The sequence below is a fragment of the Solanum verrucosum genome, unplaced genomic scaffold (assembly GCF_900185275.1).
Source record: "Solanum verrucosum unplaced genomic scaffold, falcon-dt-bn FXZP01000235.1, whole genome shotgun sequence".
NCBI lineage: Eukaryota > Viridiplantae > Streptophyta > Magnoliopsida > Solanales > Solanaceae > Solanum > Solanum verrucosum.
In genome coordinates, this window is record NW_026019948.1 from 3,975,882 (window position 1) to 3,988,483 (window position 12,602).

General features: G+C 29.6%; 2 protein-coding genes across 2 annotated transcripts in view; one reads left to right on the forward strand and one right to left on the reverse strand.

The window, feature by feature from the left end:
* LOC125812109 (RAN GTPase-activating protein 1) overlaps positions 1–12,602 on the forward strand; it is a 376,170-nt gene that overhangs the window by 39,640 nt on the left and 323,928 nt on the right. The gene's annotated exons all lie outside the window — the stretch shown is intronic.
* LOC125812244 (uncharacterized) lies at positions 197–2,893 on the reverse strand. Its single transcript, XM_049491768.1, has 3 exons — positions 2,679–2,893; positions 652–2,536; positions 197–529 (listed from the first exon to the last, which is right to left on the reverse strand). The coding sequence occupies exon 2, from the start codon at positions 2,490–2,492 to the stop codon at positions 1,680–1,682; it is 813 nt and encodes a 270-aa protein (XP_049347725.1). The 5' UTR covers positions 2,493–2,536; positions 2,679–2,893; the 3' UTR covers positions 197–529; positions 652–1,679.

Consider the following 12,602-nt stretch of genomic DNA (forward strand, 5'->3'; position numbering starts at 1 on the left):
AATGGTAGTTAACAATAGTTGTGATGACAAAGGTGGTTTAGTTGAATTAAGAAACCAGGCAAAGTGGGAAATGCTAATATGTAGCAGTATGTCCGACAGTAACAGCTCCGTCACAATCATTCAATGAGCTTCCAGATAGTTGACTAATGAAATGCTAAATTGCAATCTAATCTATCTTCTGTCCTTTCCCAAAATCAAAGATAACATTTTCAATTCAATTGAAAAAAACATAGCATAAACTACACCCTGAAAAGGTACAATCTGGGAAAGCCAATAACAAAAGCAACTACCACTGTTTATATTACCAAGGCTAACCTTGTAACCATAACATTGGTCCTTCATACAAACGCAAAAGTAGACTTAACAGAACACAGATCAAAACATAAGACAACCATGGCATAGTACCAGTTTTGCAAGTAATACGAGAAAATCCCTACTAAAGACACAACGAAATGAGACATAACGCTACCAACTGGAAAACATGGAGAACAGCCTCTTCAACAATCTTCTTCAGACTCCAAACAAGGTCCTGTAGACAATAAAAAGCAAACATAATTTATAAGTAAGAGACGAGCAAGAGTAAGATACAGAACTGAAGATCATTCTAAAAAAAAACACGAAAGTCTCTTTATAAAAGAGAAATGGCTTTACCTTGTCAACAGCCAGGTATGATCAACGATCTCCAGAGGCAAATGAAACTTTTAGCAGAGAAACGAGGGGAACAACCACTAAGGTGAACTAATTAGACTCATAGGAGGAATGCTCAGTAGGCAACTTACCTAGGAGCAGGAGTAGAAAAGGATATAACTAACTTTTACGTCCCACTTTACCAATTTTCATTCCAAAAAAACAGAAAATGGTGAAGGGGAAAACAACTTTGAGAGGAGTAAAGTATGAGTTAAATCCTATTCAAGGTTTAACGAAAAACAAAAAAAAACACAGATGAAATGGAACACTGACCAGCCAATTCAGGCATCAAGTTTGTACGGAGTAAGGGGTACCTAATACTCTATACAGTAGAGGATTTGATATTAAATTGCAAAGAAGGATCCTAAATTCAAGAGCAGAGGGCCAAGAATTTGGTCAGTGTATAAAACAAAAGTCTGAAAGATAGCTGTCCACCTAATCTAATCAGAGCTCTAGTATATGTACAATATGTTTGACAAACACAGAAGCTAACTGACTATGAAGAGAGAAAAAGGAAAACAACCTATTAAGAAGAGTATAATCAAGAACCGAGAATTCAACATCACAGGTAATGTGATGATCAGCAAGAGCATCAAAGATCATTGAGCAACCAATCCTCCGGACTCAGTAAAGAACTGCCATTATACCAAATACTGCAATAGTTTCTTCTGTCCATTAACCTCCACTAGAACATAACTCCATGTTGTTGTACCACTACTAAATTTAACCACGTCTGCACATAAGACTAATCAACTTCAAATCAACCCTGAAATGTTGATCTACCCACAATTGTTTAACCAGCCCACTGTAACAACAACTATTGTAGCCCTTCGACCATTGAACAAAGCTGCTCTCCACCACAACAAACCTAACCAACTATCACCAATCAAGCTAAAGACTGATTTATTAACCTATATACAATCTACTAAAAAGATACTTGCAAACTAGATAACTGCCTTATTTATTCTTTACTAGCCCCTCCCAAGCAACACTCAGTCCATAATTTCAAGATTGAGAATGCGACGGAGAGTCTGTGTCGCAGAGTCAGTACAGTCAGATAGAACTCCTGGAGATGGGCTGCGCTCCCGGGTCGGGGATGCAGGTGCAGATTTAGCAAAGGGAAGCAAACAAATGCCAAAGGGTGAAGTAGTAGGCAGGTCAAGGGAAACCGTCCTTTTAGGCTTAACAGAAAATTTGGGGATTGGCAAAGAACTAGGTGGAGGTGAGTTTGAGTAAGCTGGACCAGCCCAAAGTTCAGAATAAGCAAATTCATCATTCAAAGATCCCTCCTTTCTCGAATCACCACCCAGTTTGATGTCAATAGGTATTGAAACTGCACTACTATGGGCTGATTTTTTCGACTTCTTTTGAAGTTCAGAGTGAGATTTACCCTGGATTGATGATGGGGGTGATGGTGTTTTGGAACAAAACGAGGATGAATAACCCTTTTTAGTGACTGGTGTGGAGCAGGCCTTTAACGGGGTAGGAAGTATACCAACACCAGATTCAAAATTCCGGCAATTTATCTCTTTGAACCCTACAGAAGGAGGTGACCCAAAGGATCCAAATCGAATAGGAGCTTGACCCCTAGTTCTATCATAGTAGTGATTCTTATGTTGAGAAACAACAACAAGTGTCTCCATTTCTAAATTAAACAATAACTGATTCAACTCCCAAAAAACTGAAGATCTATAAAGCAAGTACAAAAAGAGTCCGTTTTGGGTTTTACAAATCACAGATCTTATCTTCTCCAAAACCACATCAAACAACAGTTCAGTAAATCCAAACAATCCTCCCTTGAACATACACTTATCAACGATTACCACTTCACTCTTCAGTTTCTTCAGATCTATCAGTACAAAACAACAAAAATCGAAAAAACTAATAAGCAATCACGAAAAATACAATCAACCCATAAGCTAAAACCAAAAACCCATGATGAAAAAGCTCATAAAATTCAGTAATCAACAAAACTAAAACACAAGATTTACCTGATATATCCCAGAAAATTGAAGAACCAGATTCTCCCCAGTACAATTTTGTTAGCGATTTATCTTATCTCAAAACACTAATCTTCTATATTTACTCTTTATAATTGGTCAGTAGTACTAAATTTGGTATGGGAGCTTGTGCTGCTCTTCGTATATCACAACTCCATTGGAACTTCAGCCACTGATCTTTTTGAAACGTTAATAGAATCTGCGGATTCCAAATACCCATTAGCTCTATTTAAATTTCCATCACACGTCCGGTCGTACTATTACAGAATTACCCTCTGAGAATGAGTTAAATAACAAAATACCATTACCTTTATATATATTCCAATTTAATCGCTATGAAATAATAATATCCATTGGTAGTTCAACTATTCATTTTCATGATTGAATTAGTTCACCAACTTTGAATTATTTTAAACTATTACTATTGGTCTCCTAACAATTGGTGCGCACCATAATTATTTTGTTAAATAAATATAGCATAATTATAGAATAATTGTCTATTAAATTATAATTTTACGAAATGTTAACATTAACTTGATATTTTATTGATTAAATGTATCTTGTGATAATATTTTTATAATTCTTAATTGAATTTACAAAAATAATAAATGGAAATAATTTTTTTTACTTTTTATAACCTTTCTTAATCTCATATATATGATGCATTCAAGGCTTAAAATGGAAAAATAATTAAAACATTTGACCATTTGAAGCACAAAGATAATGAGTGCAACAACGTATTCACATAATTAAGTGGTACTTTTGATCTGTCAATGTAATTTACTGTTCATTGTGTTCATACAATGCACCTTTGATATATTAATGAATTTCACTAATCAATGTGTTCATACAATGCACCTTTATCCCTCAATATAATTATATTTTTGACAAGTAATATATATATTATATAATAAATGAGAAGATTGATCAAAGGCAAATTTAATATTTTAGTTTTCTAAGCGTGAAACAGGTCATGGTCTAAAGTAATGAGATATTTTTTTAAAATTTAAGCGTGAAAAATATTATAACTCCGATCGTGATCATGATTGTGATCGGCAAAGAAATTCAAATTGTATTAGTCGTCTTGCACCAAATAATATTCTTTTAGCACCCAACAATGTAAAAAAAAAATGATGAAAATCATGAATTAATTCAAAATAAATAAAAAATAAATCTTATCGATGTGAAAAAAATGGCACTGAGCAAAAGCACACGGCTATGTATATGGTGCATCAAATGTAATGTTGTACTTAACATTATGCAAGATAGTAAGAATTTTAAACCTCTATTTGTTGAAGAATTTAAACAAAGACGTGCTTGGCCAAAATGACAAGAGGTAGTTCAATTAAAATTAATGCTAAACTTGAGATTTTTATTCAATATTTCAAATACGTGATGGTGTAAAATTAATTGGAAATTTATCTGGAAAAAATATTCTTCAATCACGTTTTCTAGAAGAAAGGTAATATTGATGTCCAACAAATCCGTCCAAATGATAATCCAACAGATTTATTCACCAAATCTTGACCAACTTCACCTCATTAAAAGATGGTATATAGAATTGGGATGCGGAAACTTGGACAACTAAATCGTAGTCTTCATCAAGAGAGTAAAATACACGTTATACTCTTTTTTCTCCGTCAAGATTTTTTTCATTACATTTTCCTGGTAAGATTTTTAATGAGGCAACTAGCAAATGCGTATTACTAGATACATATACTCTTTTTCCTTCACTTTTCTCACTAATTATTTTCCTAGTAAAATTTTAACGAGACACATTATCTATTAATAAACATTTAAGGGGGAGTGTTACATTTAATTTAGAGATGTCTATTTATTATGTCTACAAGCAGCTTTATAAGCAGGTTCCTATAAACAAGTTACGATTTTTATAAGCATCTTTGTAATCAACTTCCTATAAGCAGTTTCTATTCTTCTATAAATAAGAAGTCATTTCAGTTCATTTCTACGTCAATTAGAAGTTTAAGCATATCAGTCTCTCTCTATACTTTTCTTCAGTGCATTTACTGTAATTTTTTGTAAAAGATTAAAATATGTCATTAAATTTTAAGAAAAAATTCATCCATATCATCAGTTAAAAATTTGACTCATCGTGTTATTTTCGTTTGAGAAATAACATATTTATGTTAGAAGTATTATTTATTAACTAAAATGACATAATTGAGCTAAATGGGGCCACGAGTTGTGAACAAGTTGAGGAGGAGCCCGTTAAGCGGGGGTGACAATGACAAGGCAAGAGGAAGAATGGGGTTGGTGCATAGAGCCTTACAAGTGGCCGATAAAATGGGGCCATGAGTTGTGGACAGATAAACAAGAAAGAGAAAAAAAAGGTGTGTGGGGGTTGTTACATGCATATTTGTCGGTTGATTAGGGAAAAGTAGGTGGAGTCTTGCTTTGTGAGTTGGGCTTCTTTTCTTTCATGCCTTAAAAAGTTTATTATGCCAACCAATTTGAGACATTTGTATGTAAAAAAAAAAAATCTTCACTTTATCTTTAATCAAAAACCTAAATACTCCTTCTATTTGATCCAAAGCTTTGATTACACAATTTTGAAGACAATCCTTAGATTAGTTATGGTGAATTAACTATGTTTTAAGATATAGTTATTTTGATTATTTGGTTTGTCATGTTAATAATAATATGTATAGCATAATTTTTAAGAAGAAATTTTATTTGTTTATAAAAGTATATTCACCTTATTTAGTAAAAAATAAAGGTTTACGGAGCCTTAGAGGTATTCTCATTTTGATACTATTAAGGGTCGTTTGCATTAAGTATGTTGTTGTAAGGATTGTTTGGTTGGAAACAAGTTGTTTATCAATTGATTATCTCGTGATAAGCTATTTCAGAATAAGTTATTTCATCACTATAACATAAATGATGAGATAAATAATCCAAGGATTACTTAAGTTAATACACCCAATCAAACGCAAGATAAAATAATCATGTATTTATCTATAAATTATTATATATTATACTTTACATTAAACGATTTCTTATTCCACCATCTGAAATCAACGGCCTAGCTACATGGTTGTCAGGGTGTCCAATTCGTCGAAAAAAATACCGTGTATACAAGTAAAATGATACACATAATAATTCAATTACATATTTTGGACATTTTTAACACAACAAGTTGTAATAACTTGGTGATTTCAGATGTTTGGAATGATGTAGTGTTAACGTGTTAGAATGGATAACTTATCTCAATATTAATAAATTAATTGGGGGTGGGTGGGGGGGGGGGGGTCGTATTTTACTTCTCTATATCTGCATTTTCCGTGAAGTAAGAAAACCACGTGCATACAAAGTAATTACTTTTAAAATCGCACAACTTGTACTAATATTTCTTTTAAGAGGGAGCGTTATAATTGTAACTTCTTCTCTTTTATGATTTACATATTACACTCATCTTTTTACAAAATAAATTAATTTATATTATACTAATATGTTAATCTATTTATTATTAACAAGTAAAAATAATAATTGAATAATTTTCCCTTTCTAATCACAAATTAAAAGAGTATTTTCTAAATTTCTTTTCTAACATACTCTATAGAACTTTTCGTGATGCTTGTCTCCATGTTTTTATATCTTCTTATATTGTGGAAGGTGCTTGCTATGGTTTTTAATAATCACTACAAATATTAGTTGATGATAAGAAGGACTAATATGTATATAGAGATTGATGATGAAATAAATGGTGATTTTACTTTAAAGATTATTGTGATTTTTTTTTTCTTATGTTTCTCAAATAATAATTATAATATTTTTTTATATTATTGATAATTTATTGGTAGAATTATTGAAAATTTTAATTTTGATTACTTTCTTAATAATAAAATTATATAAATTGAAGATACATAACATATACATCATATAGATCTATAAAATCCATGCTCTGCGTTAGGAGTTTACACTTATATTACTTAAAAGGCCTTATCTTTTAAATACTACACTTTCTTCTTAATAAAATATACATTTGAAGGGATCTAATTTAGTAAGCGAAGATTGGATTTGGCTCATCTCCATTTATATTTCTCTCCATCCCCTCAAGTGTATATTTAAATAAGTAATACTTGTCATATTTAAAATTTAAAGATCTAAATTAAATTAATTTTACAAACCTCGTAACCATAGTTAGAAAATAAATTAGGAATTTCTTTTACTAATTTTAATAAGAAAAATATCATCTTTCACTAATTTTGACTCCTCATTAATATCATTATTATGATATATGTTTTATATCTCTATTAATATCGTTTCCCCTAATCTAAAATTAAGACTAACCTTCGTTATTTTTTTTATATATCTGACCAAAGAAAGGAAGCAAATAATTAAGAAAAAAACAAAAAGAGACCAATATTATGTTTAAACAGAAAATGTTTTACAAATACTATTATACTATATCTTCTTTCTCTCTTTTTTTTTATATTTCTGGCATAATTTATTTGCCAAATACTTTTTTTTTACTCAATAAAAATATCTTCTTCTTTTTTAATCAAAGGTAGTTTATAGGATTTTAATGGAAAATATGATCTAAAATTTGTTTTTTTAATACCAAAATTTTAGAGATTATCTCGAGTTATTTTTGTGTATTTTGTATCTTCTATGTATTTTTTTTATATTAAGGATATTCAGGATTTCAATTCATTAAATTTTTAAATAAAATGAAAATTATATCAAAAAGAAATTAAAAAAAAGTATAATTAATGTGATGACATAAATGAGGAGCCAAAATTAGGGGAAGATGAAAATTTTCTTATGAAAGTTGGTGAGTTTTTTCCTAATTAGTTTTTTAACTATATATGATTATGAGGCTTGTTAATTAATTTAATTTAGACTTTTAAATTTTAGATAAGACAAGTGTCACTTATCTAAGTATGAACTTGAGAAAATAAAGAGAAAATGTATTGAAGATGACCCAAATCCGTGAAAGTTTTGGGTAAATATTATAGATGAATTTTTAATAGACATAACTAATAATTACTTGGGGTTTTAAAGTTGTACCAATATTTAGCTAACAACAGTATTTGTTATACGTCATTGTGTGTTGTATTCAGCTTTTAAAAGATTCTCAAAAAAGTAGTTAAACAAAGAGTTAAAAAAAGCATCAAAATAAGTATAACATTTCTTCATTTTATATTATTTTCATTTTCTCAAGGAAAAAAAACGGGGAATCTAAAGAACGTGAGTTTTAGTTTGATTTTTATTTTGTTAGTGAGACACCTTGTTTGGAGGATTGTTACGTATCATTACATAATGTATAAATTATAATATATTATTGCATAACATATATGGATAATTATCATAATTAAAGAGATTATATTATTTTTCATCATTATATAAATTATAATATCATATATAAAAAAATCTAAAGAATTTATAGTATTATCATAAAATAAAAAAAATAAGATACGAGATATAATTATAATTGTATAAAAAAAGGTAGATAAGTGATAAAAATAAATTAAAAAATAATAAGATAAAAAAATGGAGCGAGAAAAAGAACATAACGACATAATCTAAATTCACATATGCGTAGAGCTTATTTGGAGGAAATGTTTCGCATATTTTTTTCATACTCAAGACACGAAATTAAAACTTTTGATGGTTGTTGGGATGTTCTTATCTAGGTGTATATATAACTTGTCAGGGTGATACAAGGGCATGCATGAAAATAATATCATGCAAAAAAAGAAAAGGAAGTCGTCAAGAAATAGGATGAAAATTTCCACACATTACAAAAAGAATTTAGAATCAGTCTTTGTTTTGTTTCCTCTTAAAGACTTTGTCAATTTACTTTGTTTGACTTTTTATAAGAAAAAAATCATATGATATTTGGTATTTGTATTAAAGTTCAGTTAATTTGAATTCATGTATTGTAAGATTTATTTTTTGACACGACATTCAGGGGCGGAGCTACTGTATACGATGGGGGTTCGGACGAACCCACTGACTTTTCCGTAGATCCTATATTTGTATTAAAATGTGAAGTGAAATATACATATATATATATATATATTTATTTATTTTTTATTTTTTTTTATTTTTATTATTATTTTTTTCTGCGAACTTATAAACAAATTGAAGCGATTGGCGCAGTGATCGCTGCGCAACGAAATTCTTCACCTTCGCAGAACGTGGGTTCGAATCCCCCGGTAGGCATTGTTTTTTGGGATTAATTTCTAAACTTTTGTTTATATAATTTTTTTTAAAAAAATAGAAAATCGATAAGGAAATAGTATTTGTGTCTTAATAATTTTTTTTAAAATAACATAAAATCGGTAAAGGATTAATTAAAAACATGCATGGATTTATTTTTAAAAATTTTAAAAAAAAAACAAAAATTGGTAAATGATAAAAAAAAAAAAAGGAAAATTGTATTTGTATTGTACTCTAAAACAATATTTGACTATGGATTTCTACTCACATTCAAAAAATTTAACGCAATTTTTTCTCTCCAAAAGTCAGGATTCTTGTGAAGTTAAGCTTGATATAACATTTGGCTACTGCAACCGTGGAAAGAGCTTTTTCCTCAATGAAGTTCATAAAAAATGATTTGCGAAGCAGAATTGGTGATGACTTTTTAAATGATTGTTTAGTTTGTTTTATAAAAGAAGAATTATTTGAAAGTGTACCTAATGATGTGATTATTGATCGTTTTCAAAATATGACACCTCGTCGAGTGCAGTTGTAATGATAATGCTTATATTCATATAATGTTTAAGTAATTCGTCGTTTTTAGTGAATTAAATACTTGTATTTGTTCGTTAATTTGATGATTGTTACTTTAGATTAAGATTATTGTTCTTTTTAGAAATTTAGAACCCACTGACCTGAAATTTTGGCTCCGCCTCTGACGACATTCCTAATGAGATTTCTTTTATGTTCAGAGTTGATCCTCTAATTAAGAGTAGAGAGATTCAACCATTCCATCGTTACTCAAATTAGTTGTGACGTTGTCTTCTTTTCTTTTTTTTTACTTTTTTTTTTTTGGCATGATGTCTTCATTTCTTTTTTCAAATAACTTTTGTGGCCGAAAGGGAGAATTCCCAATTTAACACTCAACACTATGCTCATGCCAAAATGCCTATTATCAAACTTTTTCCTAAAAGTCTCCATCAAGTCATATCTTGTATTGTTGACAAGCCCACTACCTTCCGTTTTATTTAATTTTCCCATCTTTAATAATTAGAAGTTTCAAACAAAATAGGTGATTCGTCGGTATTTAAATTTTTATCCCACACATAAAAGAAGTCTTGGAAAAATAGTCTCTAGGCTAGAAATTGAAAGCACGCGACTCCTAATGATTGTCAAGATAATTTATGGTGATTCGTGAAGATTTTTAAACTTGTGTACTTAATAGACAACTACATTTTGTTAAAGAATGGTAAAAAGTTTTATATTGATGGTTAATGAGATTAGGGGACTTCTTCTAAAATTTCGGTAATCCTTCTCCCTTTAAGCTAGCTTTTGAGGTGTGAGTTAGGTCCAAAAACTAATTTAATGCATTTGAATCTACAATCTTTAATTACTTTTTCTTATATTTATAATTTAAAAATAAACATTCCGTCTGGTAAGTTATTAGTACTTTACGAATTGTTGCTCGTTGTCAAGAATGATTCTTTGAATTATTCATGATAACACATAATCTTAAATAAATCCATTATTGTATATAGTGCTTAATAAATAATTCCTTTTTATTTTTTTATATTGCTCTTTGTTAGCAACATAGTAGACATGATAATTAGAGATAACATGTCTCTTTTTTTTCTTCTTCCCTTTTTTCCCGTTAAAGGAATTGAAAGAAAAAAAAACAGCTTGAATTATACTATATTTGGGAAAATGATAAAGTAAGCATTTGACTTTATGAGGAAAATGTGTGTCTTATTGTAGAGTGTCTCTTCATCTTTGTTTTATATGCTTCTTTACTATTATTGGATTCTAAGTCCAACAAAACTCACATGTTATGGCGACGTGGGGATAGTATATTAAAAACCCTTCTTAAATTATGTATTGCTTTAATAATTTCATATGAAATTTTGGGTTGTTTATAAAGCCTCCTGAACTATTGTAATTTTTTTTTATTAGAACTGAAATTATATTGAATCCAGAAATATATGAACATCAATTGAGGGTAGAAGAAAGAAGAAGAAACATGAGGAGGAAGAGGCTGGTGTACATGTGTATATATATTGACTATTAGTAGTAACAATGTAGTACAGTGGATGAAGTTGCTTCTTCGATCCTTTTTTTTAAATACATCTTCGTCTTATGGTGGCTTGTCCCTTATATTTATATCAAAATTGTTTACATAGGAATAGGACTACTTAATTATCCTTAACACCTTAATGAGTACTAGTACAAAAAGAAAATAGAAAATGTATCTTTTATCCAGTAAAAGTTTGCAATAAAAACAGGATAAGGATACGCTTCCACCATTTTAAAATGTTTTCTTTTGTGAATATGTCTAATAGATATCATATGAAGCTGATCCGAAAAAATCAAGTCCTTTCACCAAAGGTCTCATATTCGAGCCTTATGTATGAAAACATTTTTAGTAGGGAACGCTGCCCTCCGAATGGGGCCTTATCCAACGTGAATCCGAATTAGTCGGATGCTGGTACTGGGAGAAAAAAAAAGTTGACTACTAACTTGATCAAGACTAACCAATTATTTGACTCGAGGACTTCTAACTAATTACACTTGTAAGATGAAGATGTGTACAAAAATTATTATGCCCCTAGACTTAATATGAAACTTTGTTGAGTCCTTTAGTCAATAAGTCTACTGGTTAAATCTCATGTTGGAATGTACTTGTGACCGATCCTTTGAGTTATTTTTTATTTTATGAAATGACAAACAATATCAATATATTTCAATCGTTCTCGTAAATTCATTCCCTAAAAAGTATTTTAGCTCCCTAGATCTTTCTTTTTAAATTCTTGTTTCAATTTCTTCAATTGTTTCGAGCATCTCTAGTAACGAGCATGTCATCTATATAGATCACCATAATAACTATTCATGTTGATGCTTTCTCAATAAACAAAGAATGATCAAATTCAGTCTGTTTGAACTATATGATAGTTTAAGGTAAATCTCATTATACAAGTTATCTTGTAGAAAATAATTATACACATTTATTTGATGTATATATATGCTACTTATTTGTACTTTACCTTATAGATCTATTTACAATCTATTGATATTTTCCCTTCAGGTAGAGATACAACTTTATAACTTATGTTGATCAAGGTAAAAATTCAGTTCAAAACCTACAAGGTACTGCATAACTTAGTTTCTACGGAACTTATATCTAGAGAGATAAAAAAAATCAATTTTAAAACTCACAAGTTATGTCGTTAGAGACATAACTTATACCAAATTTATGCCGGGTGATTTAAATACTATACAATTTATGTCGGTTAATTACTTAATTTCTACAAAATTTATAAGCAATTTTTTTTAAAACTTATGTTTAGCAAAATTAGGTCATAAATAAAAATACATTGACCCACAATTTTTTTATTAAATGAACAATAGAAAAATAATTTAAAGACCACCCCAAAATAAAGGCCATCCATGCAAAAACTTGATCTTAAAGCCCATTGGAAACAAAGAGAAAGCAATGAGATGAGAGTCACTTAATTATAGGCCCATCATGTTTGGGCTTTACTTTGGATGAATTATTTTCTTTTACAGCTTAGCAGTGAATTTAATTTATTTAAGATGCTTGTGGAACAGAAGCTGCTTAATACATATGGTCTTGATGATACAAATCATGAGGTTTAATTTTTATTTAAAATTTTTCTATTGCGTTAATATCAATTATGTTATAATTGATGGTTGAGTTAATTATACTTGTTGGACATTAGAGTGGTACGAGCTACA

Excerpts from the sequence above, each read along its gene's own strand:
- LOC125812244 (XM_049491768.1), bottom strand. The coding sequence starts at position 2,492 with ATGTTCAAGGGAGGATTGTTTGGATTTACTGAACTGTTGTTTGATGTG.